This window comes from Neolamprologus multifasciatus, chromosome 16, assembly GCF_963576455.1.
Source record: "Neolamprologus multifasciatus chromosome 16, fNeoMul1.2, whole genome shotgun sequence".
NCBI classification, from domain to species: domain Eukaryota; kingdom Metazoa; phylum Chordata; class Actinopteri; order Cichliformes; family Cichlidae; genus Neolamprologus; species Neolamprologus multifasciatus.
In genome coordinates this window covers 32,617,817-32,639,746 of record NC_140454.1, presented here as the reverse complement: position 1 = coordinate 32,639,746, position 21,930 = coordinate 32,617,817, and the positions used below count along the sequence as shown (strand labels likewise).

General features: G+C 39.5%; 1 protein-coding gene across 1 annotated transcript in view; it reads left to right on the top strand.

Annotated features, from left to right (window-relative positions):
- Positions 1-21,930, top strand: part of pth2ra (parathyroid hormone 2 receptor a) — a 73,982-nt gene that overhangs the window by 31,978 nt on the left and 20,074 nt on the right. The window contains exons 8-10 of the mRNA XM_085135739.1: positions 436-496; positions 2,166-2,232; positions 13,372-13,466. Coding sequence (XP_084991865.1) covers positions 436-496; positions 2,166-2,232; positions 13,372-13,466 — 223 coding nt within the window. The remainder of the gene's footprint in view (positions 1-435; positions 497-2,165; positions 2,233-13,371; positions 13,467-21,930) is intronic.

Sequence of the window (21,930 nt, the reverse complement as noted above, 5' to 3'; positions counted from 1 at the left end):
GGCGTTATGTCATGAAGTGTGAATGTGTAATTAAGTGTGTCTGTATGTCATCAGCATGTGGGATTATGCTGATGTTTAGATTCACGTCATGTTCTGTGTGTGACGCCTGCATTAGCTAACATGCCTGTGTCGGGTTTTATTTCTCCTACGTCGTGACCTTTGAGTAATGTGACCTTTTACAACAACTTTCACCAGGATCCACTCTGTCGTGACTGAATGTTATTTTAAAATAACCGTTTTACACTTTTGTCAATAAAGCAAACAGGCTGCTTTTAAATTGTAACGATCACCTCAGCTTGGTTCTCTTTCTGTATTGTGATGTGTCAGAGATACAGCGACAAACAATGTGAAGTGCAGTCTGGGAAATAAATCAGGTAAACAGCACATATGACATCACCTGCAAAACATCTCATTTTGCATTATGTCTAATTTCAGGTGTTCCAGCTGTTTTTGTGGCAGTGTGGGCGATCGTCAGGGCAACAGTGGCAGATGCAAGGTAAGAGAGAGAGGACTCAGACTCCAACGAGATTATCCCTGTGACGTGTAAGACGTCCTCCAGACCTCCCTCCAAAACCTAACCCTGTGTTTTGTAAAAACTGTCTGTGTTCAAAATGTAGATAATAGCCAGTCAGAAGGATAACCGTCTTTGTGTTCTGATTTCTTTAAGAAAATGATATAAAAACTATAATGACATATTGTGATACCACAGAGACTGTAAGCATTGGGCTCATCTCCTGTGATAGCTAAGACCTCACAGGGTTATAAAAACATCTGCCAAAAAAGACGAATAAATGAATAAGAAGAGAGGCGGGACGTTGTAATCACTGCTTAATTGTGGTGACATTTGAATCAGTGAAATACAGGATTTGATATGCAAAGAATGCTTGATTTGGAGAGCTTGACACCGAATCAAGCACCTTCAGACGTTGCCAATGTTTGAAGTACACAAGGCAAAATCTGGATAATGAAAAGAGTTGTTAGAGAGTTAAACATGAGACCACAGGAATTATAAGTCAAAACGGGAACAACGAATGCAGGCAGTCGGTCAATATACTGGTTTGTGCAACATGACAATATTCACCACAAACTACTGCAAGAAATACAAGCTGACGTTTTGGCATTTTAAAATCCTTATTCAAAATATTTAAATAATGTGATGTGACCTAAACGAGAATTGGGAAATTAAATTAAACCCGAAATAATAAAAACAACCCCAGATTTAAAAAAAGAAAAAAAAAAAAAGTAAATTAAAAAATTTATAATCCAAAATAAAAAAACTAACATTTTCCTTTGAATTTAAAATGTATTAACAAGTTAAATGGAAAATATCTAATTTTCCTTTGCTGTTCTTCTTTAGCAGTATCTAAAGTAGGTCACACCTCTGCCTGTTTCTGACTTTATTCATACACCTTTTTATTTGCTCTGTGTGTCTAAAAGCATTGAGTGTAGAGCTTTGGACCCAAATGTAGGAAACCAGAGGCAGAGTTAAATAACAGAAACCTGCATTTAGGCCATAAATAAAGTCTAGAAACCAAGAGAAGTCACGGGAGACCACTGAGAGCACCACACAGGGAAACAGATGCTTCGACAAAGCACAAAGGGGAGACAGGACTATTTATACACAAAGGGCTGATTAGACAACAAGAGACAAGTTGGAACAGGTTAGAAGAGCCAGGGCAAGACAGAGACAGGAAGTAAAACCAACCAAAGTAACCTGAAGGACGCACGAAACAAGAAAACAGGGAACAATAGAGGATGCGAATATTTAAAGAGAGGAACAGATGCAATAGCACTGAGGGACCTCAGGCTACTGTTATATGAAACAAAGACATAAACAATAACTGAAATTCATCCCTACATTAACTAAAAGGAAACAAAACTCAAAGATGGCACAGAAAATAAATCAGTGCCATCTTAAATCCAGAAAATATAACTTAAAGATGTGAAAACTCATAGCTCATATTCAGTTATTATCACAGGACATTCAGATCCAAAATAATAGAAATTAGGATCATCACACCATCACTGCAGTCTCGAGTATTTCAGAGTTTCTCTACACAGTTCCACTTCTCTACTCAGTCTGCTTTTCTGAATGACACCATCACCTTTTGCTTCTGCCTCTCTCACTGAGAATCTTCCTTCCTCTGCACCTGTGTCACCTGCAGGTGCTGGGAGTTGAGTGCTGGAAACATCAAATGGATCTACCAGGTTCCCATCTTGACAGCGATTGGGGTAAGAGTGCTACATTTGTTGCTGCCTATAAATGCAGCTGGAAAATTCACAAGGATGCACTTTTGTAAAAAGGGGGAGTCCTCTATAATTACACTTCGGGCTTTTGAATTTCTTGCTTGTAACCTGAAAGGTCTGACGTTTCCTTCCATGAACACGATGAAGCATCGATGGCTCATTCTATATGACTGTCTTCTAAAATGCAGAGTTTTCTCTCATAACCTCTGAATTTCTAATAATTGGTTATTTAAAGTTATTAAACACAAGTTATGATTTTATAATGCTTTGGATGCTGTTACTACAGGATGAAATTCTCCAATTAAAGCCAATAAAATTAGCAGTTTTGTAACATAAGAGAAATAACATTATACATATTAACTAAATCTTTCAAAATCTCTGTTTCCTATTCAAGTTAAGATCTTGCTGGTAACCAGTTCAGCAGCAGTGTGCACTCAGTATCCTTCACAGATCAGAAATAAATAAAGATTTGATTGAGTTTGGCAGGGAGCAATCGAAAAATACTGACTGCAAGCAGCGTTTTATTCTCTCTAGAGCAGGGGTCTGCAACCTTTAACACCCAAAGAGCCATTTGGACGCGATTTCCATGCAAAAGAAAACACTGGGAGCCGCAAATACTTTTTGACATCTAAAATGAAGATAACACTGTATACATTGTTTTTTTTTTTTACCTTTATGCTTTGTGTGAACAACTAAGGCGTGTTGCTTGAATCCATGAAGTGCTACAGAGAAAATTACATTTTATTTATGTTATTAACACATTTTGAACTCTTAAAGAAATATAACAAAAGGAAAGACACCCAGCTGAACTAAAATGATCCATGTAGCAAACAAAAACTGTTGTGAGCCGCCACCTTTATATCGCCTTTGGGCTTTTGGAGCCTTGACCTGACTTTTAAAAAAAATAATTGGAAAAAAAGCACTATGCTGCTAAAAAATGAAAAATAGATGTTTGCAAAATTCAGCCTAAATATGTATTTTATCTGGTTAATGTGTGTGGCGGGGCGTGGTCTGCAGCGCCGCTGCAGGGGAGGCGGACGCACCTGAGCGTCGGTTCTGCCGTACGGGCTGTACGAAGTCACTTTCATCTTCACGCAGGACTGTAAGCTGTCATCTGTGAGGCGTGAGCGGTGTTTGTTTTTAACATAGTTCACGGTGGAGAACAGCTGCTGACATAATGTGGATCCGAAGATCCATAATTCGCTTACCTGGGGTTGAAAGTCTCGATAAAGGCACGGCGTTTCGGCGGGTATATCAGCTTCCGCAAGTGTGACGCTTATTTTGTACGATTAAAATAATAATAGAATATCATTTTATTTTTATATTTCAATATCACAATAATCTTCCGATTTAGAACTACAAGTTAAAAAAAGAGCTAACATAAATAAAATACACACTAATTACTTAAAAAAAAATTTTTTTTTCCCAAACCACGCAGAGCCGCACTAAAAGGACTAAAGAGCGGCTCTGGAGCCGCAGGTTGCCGACCCCTGCTCTAGAGGCTTCAGTGTGCAGGAGTATGAAAAATAGTAAATAGACTGATATTGCAATACTTTAAGTTTAGTTTTATCGACCACTGAAGTGCTTTCACGATACCTACTGGTATCCTACTGGTATACCTACTGGTATTATACAGCTAATATATATATTGTTTAGTATTAAGCTTTGCTTGTTCCATATTCAGTTTTTCAGCAAAACGTGTTTGAGTCCATAAGAAAAGATTCATTCTTAAATCTGGAGGAATAAATATATTTCAATAAATATTAACATTAGCCTGCGACTTTGTTCCAGTTTTGAATTTTGGCCCACTGTGTATTTGAGTTTGACACCCCTGAGTTAAAGGAAAAGATGCCAAAGCCTCCAGGGAATTGTACACCAAACAAACAAACAACTCGGTTGACTTAACAATGCAGGCACAAAGACGACAAGTCAAGCAGCTAAACCACAAGGCTAGCCAAAACAATGAGGAGCATGAAGAGGCAAAATAACACAAAGGAAGAGCAGCAATTATCCAGATCACGCTGCATACTGAGTTATTGCAATCCTGTCGTTCTCCTTTGATTAAAGTTGTCACATCGAAACTGGAACAGAAAGCAAATAACTAGGTGTAAAAATAAGCAAAGGGTGACTTGTGCATTTTAAATAATTACTTTAGGCGATGCACCTGTAACAGCGGGTACTACCGCATTATTCAAACTAAACTGTCTGCTCATATCCAAAACCAACACTCCGGTCCCTGACTGGTCCACTCTGCATGTCAAAGACCCTGAATCCCAAATTGCCCCCATCACCAACACAGGATTGTTCGTGATAGGTCAGAAACTTTTAAAAATAATTGAATAAAATTTGTATAAATGAGTGTGTGAATGTGGCTTGCAGTGCAAAAAGCTCTGAGTCCTCAGACTACAACAACACCATATCAGGCAGTCTGTTTATCATATTAGTTACATGCAGAGCTAGTGAGTTTCAGTGAGGCACAGAGAAGAATGAGTCACTGTGTGGGATAAGGTTGAGGACCTTTGTCCACAGACAGTGTGGCTCCGTGATGTAGTGGTTTGCACAATCGCTGAACACTGGAAGGTTTGAGACCAGGAGGAGACATAAATTCCTCTGGGATTGCAACAGGAAGGTCATCCGGCGCAAGAATCTGCTGAATCGAGTATGCAGAACCACGAGCGAAGGTAACCTCTGATGAGTGACGGAAGACGCTTCTTCTTATCTGTGTCCACAGACAGCTATTTTTTTGCCCGGTCGGCACCTGTGACCTCACTCTGCGTGCTCGGGGCGTTTTTGTGCTCAGCGACTTGTCAGGTTGTCAGTGCTGAGTGCCATAGGATCTGTATAGAAAGTTAAAACACTGCCAGTGAGATCAGATGCTTAGCCTACATTTTTCTCACAAATACGTGCCAGGTTACACTTAATGGGCTGCAGCCAGGAGAGACATCCAAGCACCGATGCCTGGCGCGTGTGTGCCATATTTCCTTAAATTGCAGCCAGGTAATTTATTAACCTCAACTGGAAGAAAAACAAGGGTTTACTGTAATTAAAGCAGGCGGAATCTGCTCATACAGTTAGATTGAGTTAGAAATTCATCATGAAGCACTCCATTGTGGTCTGAATCTGTCTGGGTATCCTCACAGTGGGGGCTCGCTGGTGACAAATCTTTCACTTGCTTTTAAAATAGCTCAGCATTAGTTGTACAGTAGCTGAGTATCGATCCATTATACTTACAAGTGGTGGTTCTGAGGGTTGGAGGTGGTGAAGTATCCGTGGGCTGGTGGGCTGCTCTCTGTGAAACAAAGAAGAATAGAGTATGTGGGCTGTTTTTGTAATTCCAATATTTATTTATTTTAAATAGAATAATAAATAAAATATATTCCATCTAATTGTAATTATTAAGCAATTGTTATTGTTATTATCCCAGCAGAGACACATTATATAATTTGGAGTCATTATGATTTATCAGCATGGCACATTGTTACTGCAGGTAAAAACCTGGTTAGGCGTAATGAGCCAGTTAAGATAATAATGGTCAGAATGTGTAGAATTAAATATTAAATTAGCAATGTCTCTAAATAGAACATTTTCAGTTTTTTGTTGAATGTGTAAAAGAAAACGTGTGCTGGGGGGGAAATAAGTAAATCCTTGGATTTAGTAAGTGATGCCTGGCAGCAATAACCAGTGTTGGGGAGTAACGGAATACATGTACCGCCGTTACGTATTTAAAATACAAAATATGAGTAACTGTATTCCGTTACAGTTACCGTTTAAAAAGGTGGTATTTAGAATACAGTTACTTTGTTGAAATAAATGGATTACACGGCGGTACTTCCCTGTTTCATATTGTGGCGGGTCAGGACTGTTTGGGTTTTGTTTGACAGCTACGTTCTGTTGTTCCAGGCGGCAGGGTTACAGTTGCCATGGTTACAGGGTGACGCTCTCTCTCTGCGTGTTTCCTGGGTGAGAGAGGACTTTTTGTTGTTGTTGTGCTAAGCTAATAGGCAGAATGCTACAGGTATAGCTCTAAAGAATGTAGCATCATGGGCAGTGTAGTCCGTGCTGCAGGGAGAATGGACTGCCATACACGTTATGTGTCTGTGAGCGAGGGAGGGAGAAAAAGGAAAAGTACGAGCTGTCATCGAGCAGAAACGGGAGCTGGAAGCATGTAAATATAATAATAACCACTGCAGCCAAGAAGAGAGCCTGACGAGCCCAGTTGTAAGTAAGCTATTAAGACTCGACTGTACACCGTGTTCGTGTTTTCCTCCAAAAACAATAAGTTCCGTTGGAGCAGCCTTTCAACGCCTCTCTCTGTCTCTCGCTAGCAAAGTTGACCCAGACAACAAAGTAAAGCTAGTTTTCAGCTACGAGCCCGACACAGAACCCACCGTATTAGTCAGAGGTCCCTTTACTACGGTTCGGAGCCGCGGACCTTCAGTAACAGTAATAAATCACAGCAATAGTACATTCATGTAGTTGTAAACAGCATGATAATATATTAAGTAATCCAAAGTATTCAGAATACGTTACTCTCATTGAGTAACGTAACGGAATACGTTACAGAATACATTTTGGGACACGTATTCTGTAATCTGTAGTGGAATACATTTTAAAAGTAACCTTCCCAACACTGGCAATAACCTCAAACAGGTGCACGTGGTAGCTGCAACGCAGCGCAGCGCTCAGCTTGAAGTTTGATTTACTTATTTATTTTCCTCTGAACTGCTTCAGCTCAGCCGTACCCACGAGAGGAAGCAAAACAAACAAAACAAAACAAAAAAAAAAACAGGAAACTTTTGATGTTGCTAATAAACTGTCTCAAACTATAATTGAGTCATGAAAGTAGCCACTTTTGTAATATTTACTTGTGGCATAATTATAAGAATTATGTGGGACACACACACACACACTTAGTGACTGATAAAATTATTAAACATAAATCATCATGACACAAAAATAATTCTGGTCTTATTTATAAAATATAAAATATGCACTACTGAAGGAAATAGGAAAGGTCAAAGGAGCTTGCAAAGAAAAGCGTCTGGACTTCTTTAAGTTACTTGAAGACGTTTCACCTCTCATCCGAGAAGCTTCTTCAGTTCTAAGGTCAAATGGTGGAGAGTCCCAGATATAAACCTAGTGGGAGTGTCCCCCCACAGAGGGACAAAAGGACCCCCTGATGATCCTCTAATCGCCATGATCGGATCATCAGGGGGTCCTTTTGTCCCTCTGTGGGGGGACACTCCCACTAGGTTTATATCTGGGACTCCCCACCATTTGACCTTAGAACTGAAGAAGCTTCTTGGATGAGAGGTGAAACGTCTTCAAGTAACTTAAAGAAGTCCAGACGCTTTTCTTTGCAAGCTCCTTTGACTACGATGACCTGGATGACTGAGAACCTTCACAGACAGAAATAGGAAAGGATTTTCCGTTCTCTTCCGTGCAGGCATGAAGCATTTCTTCATATGGACAGGTCTCCAGAGGTCATACACAAACCTTTCTGACTCTGTGGGTGATCTTAAATCTTTGCTCCTATGCCTCCTACCTGGTGTTTCCTCAGGGCCTCAAGGCCATCCTGGAAGCTTATTATCTAATTTGGTCGACAGTACAAGACCTCGGTGTATTCCCGTTATGTCAAAGGAAAAGTCGAGGGTGCTAAAAGAAGACTTGAGAGCTGGCTCACTGTGCTTCTGGTCAATAGGTTGAGTCATCTTTGTCCTCTTTGGTAAGAAATAGCAATTATTATTTCTTGTCTCTCTCCCAAAAGAATTATCTGTAAGAGGAATAGCGTGTCTCATGTGATTATTCTAACAGTGCGTACTGTTTGGATGTAATGGATAGAGGTGAAGGAGTTTAAACTTGTTATTCCACACTGTCTCTATGCTGTAGGTCATTCCAAAAGCAGATTTCTTTGTTTTCTAGTAGATTACAGTGAGCTGGCTCTTGTGTTTCAGCTGAGCCCCACTCAGCACATTACCAGTAATGAAAACCGTGGAAAGATATGAGTTCAACTGAAACAAACACAGCCCGGAACAAATGTGAAATTTGTTCCATCTGACTGAGCGCATCTGTGCCAGCACGCCATAATCAGCCTGTGTAAATGTGCTTCTACTGAGCAATTTTAAAAGAAGTCAAAACAAATGGACAGCCACATCTGTTTCCTGGATAAAGGTTAAATACAAAGCTTAACTAAGGTTTTAGATGTTCCTTGCATCAATCCCCTTTTGTGTAATATTGAACTTCTGTAATAGTATCACGGCTAGCGAAACAAGCCGTGTGGAGTAAGAGAAGGACCCAAGGATGCAGGCAATGACTTAGATGAGAAGAGTGATCTTTATTGACATGGGGTGAAAATACAGAGTGACACGGAGGTGGCGAGGACAGGAACTGAGAAATAACCAAACTGGGAATAACTAACTAAACAAACCTGGAAGCATGACTCGCGGGATGATGTTCAGGATAATGCTAGGGTGAGACACAGAATAACAGGGAGGTAACACAGACGGACCAGTGACGAGTACAAGAGAACACACACTTAAACACACACAACACAGCACTCAGAAGCTACCCTGCAGCTTCACAAGTGCTCTGTTTAATCTGCACTGGTCATTTCACTTTATTGTTATTGATATTTATATTTAAAAGTGCAATACTGTAATTTTCTGCTGCTCATTCCTGTGCAATATCCCATCTGCCCTCCCGTCATATTTCTTTTCAAGATTTTCTTATTTAATCACTAGTGTACATATATTTATATTTATAGATACATATATATTTAGTCATCTTTTCTCTTTTACCATGTCTCTCTAATATTTTGCATATTACTATTTTTCTATGTTTTTATTTTATTATATTTTATTATATTTTCTCCTACTGTACCATGCTGCTGAGTGACTGCTGCTTGTCAAACACATTTCATTGCAATGTTGACCCTGTGCTAACTTGCATATGACAAATAAAACTGAAAACTATAAACACACATAGGGAAATGAGGAAACTGCACACAGGAGGGAGACGTGGCTGAGGCTAATCGACATGACGAGACAGAGAGGACGCAAACTGAATACACTGACATAAGAAACTCAACGCACATGCAAAGGCACAGATGCAGAGACCTGACTAACCTAGAACAGAGGGAACACACAGGCAGGGATGACACAGAAACAGAGGGAGCACAGAGTAACATGAGGGGCAAGGCGACCAAAACCAAAACACAGACAGCAATAATGCAACAAATAAATAATAAACTACTCAACACACTGGGCCACAGACCCACAACTGTGACAAATAGTTTCTATATTTGGACATCAAAGTAACACAATCCCCTTTTCATTATTTTAACATGTGGTGGGTTATGATTGTGATGTAAGACTATGTGTATCTACTCTGGTCGAAAGAATCCACGCTTCGTACTGATGTTCACAATTCTTTTATTCCTCTCACAATCATGGAGCACCGTGAAAACTAGAAACGAGTAAAATAATATCAATAGCACATATAATATTCATCTCAGCCACTTATTTCGTTTCACAAAGTGCACAAGTATTAAACAAATAACAGCATAATGATTTTTACCGTGTACGCCTTGAAAATCCAGCAGTAGAAAAGTTGTACATTCCAAAAAAAGTCCGCCGTGTTACCGTTCTGTCTTGTCTCTCCCGCGCGCAACTTCCGGTTCCCGCGACTCACAGGAAGTGACTACTTCACAATAATTTTTTAACAGAAACATTTCTTATAAGAAAGATGCATCACTGGATTCATCGATTATCTTTTCCTACTGCAAATGTACACAAGCATGAGAAGCAAATAAAGAAAACAAATAGAAAACAATAACTATCTCAGACGCGCTTTGGTGTTGTCATGGCAACCCACACAAACATTTCAGCGTCAGCTACACTATGAAAAGCTCAAAACACTGCAGAAAGTTTTCTGGGGTTACATGTAAGGCCAGCGTGCAGCGAGCTAGTTCACACTGTACACTAAAGCCCTTACTAGGGTCTAAAATGCTAAATTAAAATAAAGGGGGGAAATATTTTGGTCACTGATAAATGAATAAATCACTGGATGAGAACAGCTCCACATTTGTTACATGCTCATCCTACAATCCAGTGAAATCAGGTTGTGTTTGTTCCTTTAAATACTCGTGCGTGAAACTGACTGCTGTACAGACTGTTCGTTCAGATGAAGAACAGCTGGTCTTGGTATCCTCTGGTTCCTTGTGTCCTTTAAAATGCTACTAAAATTATGCCGCACACACACACGTAGGTGTGTGTGCATGAATTTCTCAGGGCATAAGAATCTCAGGCAGATACATCTGAGCACAATTAGCCCCACGAGAAAATAACCTCAGGACGGTTTTAATGAACTCTCCGTGTTTCTAAAAAGAAAACCCTGCATAGTCAAAGGAGCTTGCAAAGAAAAGCGTCTGGACTTCTTTAAGTTACTTGAAGACGTTTCACCTCTCATCCGAGAGGCTTCTGAAGCCTCTCGGATGAGAGGTGAAACGTCTTCAAGTAACTTAAAGAAGTTAAAGAAGTCCAGACGCTTTTCTTTGCAAGCTCCTTTGACTACGATGACCTGGATGACTGAGAACCTTCACAGACAAAACCCTGCATAGATAATCAGAGCTGTGATACTTCTATAAAGGCACTGAGAAGGCCAAGGTCTACAAATCGTTAAAAAGGCTCCAACTTTCCCCGTCTCACACTGGTAATGATATCGTGCTCCATGTTTCACATAAACTACATGTGCAGGTAATACACGCACCCTGTATTCAATACAGAACTATAATTATTTCTGGATTATAGTTCTCCAATAGAAAACTGATTGAATATCAATTTCGTGGAATATCACTCCTCTATGGACCGAGGGCTTTTAATATCAAACTTGCTTTAACATCACAATTTAACAAAAAGAAGAGTGAGTCTATTCATGCAGTGTTTTTCTGTGAGTGGCACTTATGCAAAACCTCTGAATTAATGAACAAGTTACTTAAAACTGCACGTTTGTTCAAAGATATCTTCCGAGTTGTGTGTCTGTCTGTGCGTGCTGTGAGTTTACACCAGGCTCACACTGGTAAAATCACCTACAGACTCTAATCGGAGGCAGCGTTGTTTCATCAGGACAAATTCACTGCTGGTTATAGAAAATTCCTGAGTGAAGACTTAATGTATGTACATTTATTGGACTCTAACACCAGGTTGGGCCAACTTTTCTTTCCCTAATTCTTTGTGGCACAGATTCAGCAGAGTGCTGGAAACAATCCTCAGAATATTCAGGTCCATATTGACACGACAGGCCACCTACAGCCTGAATGGCTGATACAGAGCAGGATAAATCTATGCTTTCACGTTCTGACACTGCCTTCTGAATGACACAGCAGGAACAGAAACTCATCAGACTCATCAGTGTTTGTCCAATCTTCTGTTGTCCACTTGATCCGCATGAATTGTAGCTTCAGTTTCCTGTTCTCAGCTGACACCTGGTGTGGTCTTCTGCTGCTGCAGAAGGTTCAGAGATGCTCTTCTGCAAACTGGTTGTAATGATTGTTTTTTTGAATCACTGTTGCCAGCTTCCATGTGATTGGATGTTTGTGTTAGCAGTTGGCTGCACAGGTGTACCTAATGAAATGTCCAGTGAGTGTTTACAGAGTTGAGCAACATGTTTACAATGTTGCTACATTGTTAAGTGATTAATGGTAAAATGGTAAAAGTCTGATTGTTACTAACAGCTCAGCCAACATTGTTTGGTACTTTGGGGATTTTGAGTATTGTCTTTCTGTCTGCACACAGATTTTATTATTATAGTACCTGCTGGTTATGTCAGTGGAAACTATAGTTACAAAATGTTACAGATCTGTGTATGTATTCAAATAAGGGCTTGTTCGACACTGGGTTACTTTTGAACACTACGACTGCATAACAAAATAGTCTAATTTCAACTATGCTTTTTTTCTGGTTACAACAAAAACATTTAATTTCTTAATTCCTCTGTTTAATGAGCTGCTAAACACAAACGTTCATATCTGAACTGGCAGAACAGAAAATGAGTCTAGTGTCTGCAGGACTGCTGTGCTGTTAAAATGCAGCCTCATATTTACACAGCTTGCAATGATACAGTCAGCTAATTATTTACTGAAAATGTTGGACACATAATTGATATACAACATTATTTTTTTATGTTTTCGGTAAGTTTATTAGTAAACAAGTATGCTTAGAGACACACACAGGCAATTACAGTAGATTGCATACAGTCGGTGTAAAAAGACACCCAGCACAAAGAGAAGCGACATCTCATCTCAGTGTTTTTCATTGCTTATAGTGCACAGATGATAGCATTCATAGTCAGCACAGTCAATAAACAGTATTTCTGGAAATGTGATAATATGGCTGTTTGCTGTTTTAGAGTTGAAATTCATCACATGGTCTCATTTTCTGGGTTAAACTTTGGCACATACAACAATTACAATTAGCACAGTCACATTTGTATCAGTTTTTGTCTGTGCAATGTGTTTATGTTACTAAAAAGGAAATATGCAGAAGATAACGAGTGAACACAAACACTGTGTAAAATGTATGAACTCACAGGAGGTGTGGTGCTTTGACTCACTGTTTAATGTCTGGATTATGTCTACGTGTGCAGCGCTGCTGGTCTCAAAGTGTTTTATATGGATTCTAAAGCTTATTCAGGCTCATTCAGGTGGTGCATAGTGTCAGACTGAAAGTATTACTACGTCATTGGTGGCATAAATCATAAGCCTCAATTTGCATGTTTTAAATTACTTTGCTCAAGTCTCATTAAAGTCTTGTAGAGGAAATGACCAAAGTTCCAAAGCAGAACTTAGTAAGCCTCTAAAGGTATTTTGCTATGATTAATTGACCTGCTTCCACACCGTACTTACCTTTTGATATACAAAATCAAGTTCTGTAACAAGTGTACAGGTGAAAAAGGATTATTAGAAACACACTCGTGCAGTGTACCGAAAGACAGTGAATCGAATCGTGATTCTGGCTGACGTCCTGGTCAGAATTAATCACCACTGTAAAAGGTTTCATTTATTTGATGTATATGATACAGTTTCAGCATGTCAATATATGAAGACTCTTTGCTTTTCTTCTGTTCCAGCTCAACTTTATTTTGTTTGTGAACATCGTGCGAGTTCTGGCCACTAAAATACGAGAGACGAACGCAGGGCGATACGACACCAGGAAACAGTACAGGTTTGAAATGACTTTTTCTGTAACGCCACTCATTCATCCTGTGCTCAGAGTTGCAGTTTGCTCTAAATGCCTCTGTATGTCACTACTCGTGAATGCTGATGTGCTGATAACTCACCGTTTCACTCCCCAGATGCACCAGTCAGGTGCTGTGTCAGGCTTCTGTCTTGTTTCTTAAGGACATAAGGTTCAGATACTGTCAATTTGCTTTAGATCGTTATTATTTTAGGCCTGCCACTTTTTCATTTGTCCTCCATTTGTCCAGTTTTCTCATTTCTTTTAAGGAAACTGCACACCATGGTGAGATATGGATATAACTGAGTTTTCAGTTAATAGCTCTTTGGGAATCACTTAACCACTTAAGCCCCACGCCCCCGGTACCGGGGGCAAAAAGGAGGAGATCACGTTTAATCGGTTATAATGGGGGCTGAGAAATATAAGTCCAGACATGTGTGATATCCACAGAAACCTCAGAATCTCAGCTAAAACGTCATATAAACCATTTCTACAACCACCAAACACACTGAAAACAAGCCGTGATTAAACGAGCAGTTACGTAAATGCGCAGAAGTCCGCTAAACAAACAAACAAAACCTAATCAGAAATTCTTCAGACTTTGTGTAACCGGCTAAAGATGGGCTGGTTAGCTTCCAGGGCTATCACTGACTCCACACACCAAGTTTCACCACGATCAGACCAAAATTCACTGAATGAGCCACAAAAACACACAGCGGCGCAAATGCGCTAAGACAGAAATTGGCTTACTGTCCCCATTTCCTCCATTATTTTCACCGGTAGCCGGTAGCCACGTGATTAACAGTAGTTGCCATGCCTACCTAGCGCATCAGAGCAGTTTTCTGTCAACAACCTCCATTTTAGACCCACCTACAGACACGTGACTGAGCAGACGCCACATGCAGTAAATTTGGGCCCATGTGGGTTTTAGCATCACAACGTCTGATTGGTTGGAGTGACGTGAACATGGCATTGTCACTGTGAATCTATTGGCTCAAACGATTAAAAAGAGGTGTCAATCAAGCAAATTGACCAAAAGAAACCAAAGTTACAGCCCCTCGGAGTTTAAAGGGCCAGAGGCCAATCAAACGCTCTATACGCGCTGCAGAAAAGGGCCATTACCATGTAAATGTGTGGTTAATTCTTCAAAAATATATTTAAAAAAAAGCATGTTTAGGCCTGTTAATAAAATTTATTAATTTCTGCTCTTTAATACCTAAAAAAATCAACTGGCATGTTGTCCAATTGTGTGCCAAAATTGGACATTTTTGTACAACGTCTGGATATTCATGTATTGACAGCGCTGTAATTTTTCACTGTTTCACTTTAGAAACATAAATCTTTGCACAGATGATGTTTATATGTTGGTTACTGGATTTCTGGAACCAAATGTGATCTGAGGCATATTTTTCAAAGGGTTATATGCTAAAAATTAAAAAAAAAAAAAATAATTAGGCGAGGATAAAATCTACTTACTTTTTCTGTGTTCCAGTCTCAGTAACTTTGACACAGTAATATCTGATTCAATATTTACACCTCTGATGAAATTTCCCAAGTGTTAGCTTTATTTTGATACCAAGATTGTAAGGACAGAGTTTGTAATTGCAGAGAAATAATCAATTAAATTTGGGCATTACATTTTCGAGCAGGAAGCTCAGAAACCCCCTTGGGGCTTAAGAGGTTAATTGGTCAAAGATATAATTTTACAGCTGCCAAACTGTTATCTTTTGTATTTCTCATGGAATCAGCTAAAGAAATGCGAACAATTTATTCATCTTTGCAACAGGCTGCTAGTGACAAAGAGCCTAAATGTACAATTTACAAGTGGCTCCAAGTTGCCTGCTGTGTGTCGACACAACACTGGTCCACTGGTTCATCCCCAGAGTTAGAAATATATTAGAAAATAGTCAGATACAAGGACTGGACTACTCTAGTGTAAGACTACAGTGTGTATGACATGAAATTAAATGGAAAAAAAAAAAGCCTTTTTGCTTTTTTGATAGCCTTCTGATTGCGGCTCTTAGGAAGTGAAGATGAAAGCTTTGAAAATTTTGCAGACAGACAATATTTACTGATTTACAGTGTTTTATTTCTCTATGGAACTAGATTCTCTTATAATGATGTGAATCTGAGTACAACTCTTAACCCCAGCTCAACAGAGCAACAAGTGAAGGATCCACTGATGCAGCATCAAATATTTACTGAGTTTAATTCTCAGTGTGCCAAAATATTACAGACTCCCACAGACCAAAGATGGGCACATTAGTTTATGATGATTGGCTACAGGTATGAGACAGATGGGTTGTATAGAGCGCTCTGTGTGAATATGATGCTTTATCTACATTAGGGGAAATGCATTGTTCAGTAGCTTTCTAACAGACTCGAGGCTGAAGTAAGGGTGGTTCAGACCACAAACCTTCTATTTAGAAGAAGTTCTAGTCTATGTTTTGACCCACAGCTGATCAACTTATAGAAACTTTTCTACTGACGGCTGTAAAAAAAAGTTCTAAATATCTTTGCTGGCAAACTCAATTCTTTCAGATCAAAATTCAAGTCTTTATCATATCAACCTGACCACATTATTCACTTTGTTCTGGCATCTGAGTTTTCTCTGATCTCCATGACAGATCTCCTGAACATAGTTTCTCATCGGTCTCTTTTATCCAGGTGCATTAAATGATTGCTTCAAGACAGCTAGTGTCTTCCCTCTCACAGATACGGCTGTTTTACATAATTACAGTGCATGTTCAAACTTCCCTTCATTTCTGAAATTCTTGAGGAAACCATTGCTCTTCAGGTTCGCCAGCCAGCTGACAAGAATATCTGACAAGTTCCAGTTTGGTTTCCATCTGTCACGGCGAGGAGAGTGAGCCGTGTGGAAATAATAAAGGAGGATCCAAACGCAGGCACTTGTAAAGGTGTGAAGCTGGTTTATTAAATATGAAATAAATATAGATGAACTAAACTAGACTGGAAACAACTAAACTGCAGAGCACGAACCTGAATAAGAATGAGAACGAGCAGAGGAGAATGACGATGGACTGCAGGGAGAACACACGGGTGAGACATGGTGGATACACAGACGGACCAGCAACTACAAAGACAGAAGACGCGACTTAAATGCACACAGAGAAACACAGGGAGATTACACACAGGTGGGGAACACAGCTGGGAGTAATCAACGAGACGAGAGGTAAAACTGAACACACTCACATGAGACGCAGACCTTCACAATAAAACAGGAACAAGAAACCGTCACACAAAGACGCAGACTCGACACAGAGAGACAGACAGAAAATGACACATGAAACTTGAATTAAACCTGCAAAAAACATGAGAACACAAAATCTACGAACTAATCCCTAAACAAGAATAACTGAAACATAGATTCATAATCATCTTCATCATCATCATCAGAAAAGAATCCAAAATGCAAAAACACACCAAAACAAAACAAGTCAAAATACTGGGTCAAACTGACCCAGAACCGTGGCACCATCAAGACCAGAGCAGTAGTGAAAATGACTAATGATATTATTATACGCTTATACATGCAGCTGTGCTTTTCTGTTTAGACCTAATAACTTCAGAAATCTCCCTCAGTGAATGTTTCATTAGTATTACCCTGAATTTCCTGCCTCTCAGTTCTGGTAAAAAGTTTGACTAAAGACGTCAAGCTGGTCTCTTCCTGACAATATCAAGTCATCTGCTAAAATCTTTGTATTATTTTTGAACAGCGTTTGAATTTTGAACCTCACATCCTTAATCTCATCCGGTTTTATTTCTTTCATCTAAAAAAACTGCAAAAAAACCAAACAAACTTGTGTTAACCAAAAACATTTAGATTTTGTTCTCACTTTAATGCGCTATCATCTCGATTATTTTAATAGTGGGTTCGCAGAATTATGTACAAAGTCTATGAAATGAGGTGAACTCACAGAAATTCACACCATGTGATGTAAATAAAAACAAATGTGTTTATCCGAGTTAAAATATTGTTGGTAAAATATTTGCTTCACGCTGCAACACAATAACATATCAGGTGCTTTTCTCCTAAAGTCATCAACAAGCTTATTATCGATGCTGTTGTTAAAACAGTTGGAGCTGTTTGGTTCAAATTTATTTTTTATAAAGCGATGAGTAGGGATGGGTACCGGTGTCCGGTGCCATGATGGCACCGGTTCTGACATAAACGGTAGTAACCAGACCGAAAAGCAGCGCACATTTTGGTGCTTTATTTCGGTGCTTTATTTCGGTGCTTTTTTTTCCTGAGCTGTGATACACTTTAGAGTCTAGCCAATCATTTTACGTTTCCGAGGATAGTAGGCGGGTCCAGGTACGTACGTTCTTTTAGAGCAGAGCTACAGATTAAAAATGCCCAAGACGAAGCGGTCAAAGTCTGGCTGTACTTCACAGCAAAAGATGCAAACTCAGCAGCTGCAACAAGTGCTTTAAGCTGATACTGTGATACTGTCAAAGGAAGTAACACCTCAAATCCGATGAAACACCTGGCGACGCATAGCGTTTTTTTTTAAAAGCCGAAAAATGCGCCGTATTTGATAGCTTGCTGCGAGACCTCACATCGAGCACATCTACTGCGGGTGTGGTGCCTGTTATCGACCCGGAGTTAGCAACATCCCCCAAAAACCAGAAGAGGAGAGTCCTGGCCCCTAGCCCTGCCAGTGTAGCAGAAATGATGAGGATGATGATGCAGCAGCAGCCGTTCTTCTCTGCGTGAGTAGCTTAATGTTGTTCGTGTGTAATTTACGTTGAGTAGGCTAACCACGTTATTACATTAATGCATGTAAGGTGAACTAGCAAACACCATCATAGCTACATGCAGCCGTCTTCTTGTTTGATGGCAGATACTCCCTTCACCCTGGACAAAAAGGCTAAAATGACCAAAGAAAAAGTGGAAAACAGTTAAACATGAGAGGTTTTTGGACAAAGTTTGTGTTTTTTCCATTGTTTAAGCTGCTTCCAGCCAAGAGTGATACCATATATGCCCCATAGCTGCAGAAAAGGCTAACATTGTTATCTTTTTACAAAAAAACAGCTGAACATGAGAGGTTTTTGGACCAATTTTGTGTTCTCCATTCTTTAAGCACCGGTTTGAGCACCGTTTAAGCACCGGCACCGTTTCAAAAGTACCGGTTTGGCACCGGTATCGGATAAAACCTAAACGACACCCATCCCTAGCGATGAGGAAATGTGGAGAAAAGTGACAGAAATTGTAAGATTTCTGTTCAAAATATGTAACAGTAACTTGATTCTAGCCATCAGCTGTACTCCTCATTCTGGTGGCTGTCAGGGGGAAAATATTTATGGGGATTCCAACACTTGTGTTTGACAAAGTTTGACCACTTTTCTCCAACATGGTCAATCCATTAGCAGCTGGGTAAGGGCTAGACTTGGTGTTCCTAACCTTACTGTTCCTCTGATAACCACCAATGCTCAGCTTCAACCACTAGCAAACAGCTAAACAAGCACAAGCTCACTTAGCTTGATAAGCGTGAGTCTGCAATAACGCGGCAACCGATTACCAGAAAAACCTATTCTTGCAACGAAGATATAATTACAGTGCAATAAAAAATGATCCTGAAACCATAAAAACATGGGGACTGCCTTGGCTGCTGATCTTCATGGAAAAGAAGGCGATAGTGCTTAATGTGGGGCCAGGGGCTGTTATAGATGGGGTTGGGGTGCCCTCAGGCCTGTCTCAGGCAGACATAATGTGAGATAGTGTTCATGCAGATGAGTAAACACACTAACATAAGCACTATATGCCCAATGCAAGCCCCCACCTTAACCTTTAGCAAAGACGTGACACTGGAATATAATTATTCGGGTTGTGAGAGCTGAAGTGTCTCCACACACACACACACACACACACACACACACACACACACTCTTCCACATTTGCAATTATCACCATTCCCCTCCCCCTGCTGGTGCTGGCATCAGTGTGTCAGATAAAAACATAATTACAGTGTATTATCTGACAGGAGCGTAGCTCTGAATGCCGCTGGCGAGGCCGTTCTGTGTAGATGAACAGACGATTTGTCAGAAAAAATTAGAGTGATCCAGTAAACTGGAAGCTGAATACACGTCATACACGTTCGTTTTGAGTTTCTAAAACATTTAAACTGAACAATACAAACACGAGAACACAAATCAATACATTAAACATTAGATATCACATTAAAACAACTCACTTACATCCTGTGGTCAAGTGTTTTTCCTCCATTCAGAATTTCTTATCTAGTTTATCTAGATATATCTAGTCATTATTATAGTTACACTCTACTTTTTAATGTTTAGTCTCCTAGTTTAGTATTTCCGCTGTTTACTAGTTCATTCATATTTCTCAGTAATTTGATTCCCTTTCATGTCGACTCTGTCTCTGTGTGTCCTTCTTAGCATCCCACCTTTGTGAAGTCAGTTTTGTCTTTGTGTTGTTGTTTCCCTTTCTGTGTTATCTTTCCATTTAGTTATTGCCTATCCTGTTCCCTTTGTCTCTTCCCCAGGTTTTGTCTTGTTGTGAAGTCAGCAATGTCTCTGTTTGTTTACCTTCTGTCTTAGTGAAGTTTGTGTGTCTTTGTCTCAGTGTTTATTTTGATTTTGTTTTGCTTCCCCTGTCTCGTTACTCCTGATTTGTCTCTGCTGTGTCTCCAGCTGTCTCCACTTGTCCTAATCACCTTCCCATATTGTCTCATGCTGTGTCCCAATTCGGGGTATGCACGCTTGAAGTACGCGCACTACGCGTACTACGGACGGTGCGTACTATAAGTACGGGAAGTGCGGAAGTGAGAGGCTTGTGAAATGGGACAGTATATGCTTCGTCGCGCCGTTCAGGTTGCCTAGCAACCATGATACTAACCGCGAGACACGTTACATACAGCTTTGTTTGACAGAAATGAAGGAGAAAATTGTTTTGTTGGTCAATCATCTTTGTCATGACATCACTTTGATTAGTTGAGTATCTGAGGCTGAGACCACAGGACTGTAAAACATGATTGTTGGGCTTCATTTCTGTACCGAACAGTTATTTAAGATTAGCTAGTAAATAATAATTAGTTAATGTTGTTCATGAGACTAAAGTCATCTCACTATGGTAATGTAAATATAATATGGCCAATATTATAGTATTGTCAGATTATATATATATATATATATATATATATATATATATATATATATGACAAGCTGAAAGTCAGTGATATATATATATATATATATATCACTGACTTTCAGCTTGTTGTGTTTGTGGATATATGACTGACTTTAATTATCCATAAAATCATCAGATTCTCTGTAAGATTAAGGTCGACTATATGTATATTTACAAGTAGAGGCTTTAAAACCAAGTTAATGCTGAAAGTACAAACATCACTAATGTCACACAACTTTGCCGACATGTGGCCAACAGCAATGTTTTATTGTTCTTCATTATTAAACATTCGCACATGAATAAGTGACGTCATATTCAGTACTTACTTTTGACAGTTCACTTTTCGGCCGCTCCCTTCTGCCGTATTTTGCGGCAAAATTATCCACACCCACCGCCGCGCTATGAATTGTGGGATATATGGGACCACGAAGCGTGCACCGGACCACGCTTGATATTTGGGGAAATCGACGGCGCATTTGGAGTATGCATTTCAAGTACACTTCGAATTGGGACAGCCGTCGTCGCGTGGCGGTGACGTAACCGCACTTAAAATGCGTACTTCAAGCGTGCAGACCCTGAAATGGGACACAGCATCAGTCTCCCTTTGTCCCTTGTTGGAACCTGACGTTATTGAAGTTCCCTTCGTGTTTCTCAGTGTTTTCCGGCCTCAGTGTTATTGCCACTTTAGGTTCCAGTCAGTTTATGTTTGTAGTTTTCCTTTTGTATTTTATGTTTTACTTATCATTGTATCCCAGTCACCAAAAAGGTAAAAAAAAAAAAAAAAAAAAAACCTGCATAAAAAAATAAAATCACTTCTAATGTTGTGAAAGAAAGCAAAACAAAATCTAAAATGTACCACTTCTTGATTTTTGACAAAAAACAAACTCATCAAAAAGTCAATTACTCTCAACTGAAGGAATGTTTTCTTACTTTCTGTGCTATAAAGCAAACAAATTATCCTTCCATCTTCCAGTTTCCATTTTCTCTCATCCTCCTCACCTCTTTCTTTGTTTCCTTTTTACTTACTTAACCTTTTTTCATTCTTGCTATTTTCTCTTAGTTTCTCCGTTTCTTCCATTTGCCCATTAATTTTCCCTTTTAATCCTTTTAGTAGATTTCTTTCAATTAGCTTATTTCTCAGAATCAGACCATTCACACACTCAGACAAAATCATTAGCTAATGGACCACAAGGAGTTCATCTTTCAGCAGGAAAAATAGTTTACACCTTATTTTTCCCGCTCCAAAAAAGAGGAGATGAGAACCCACACGACCAAAATCGA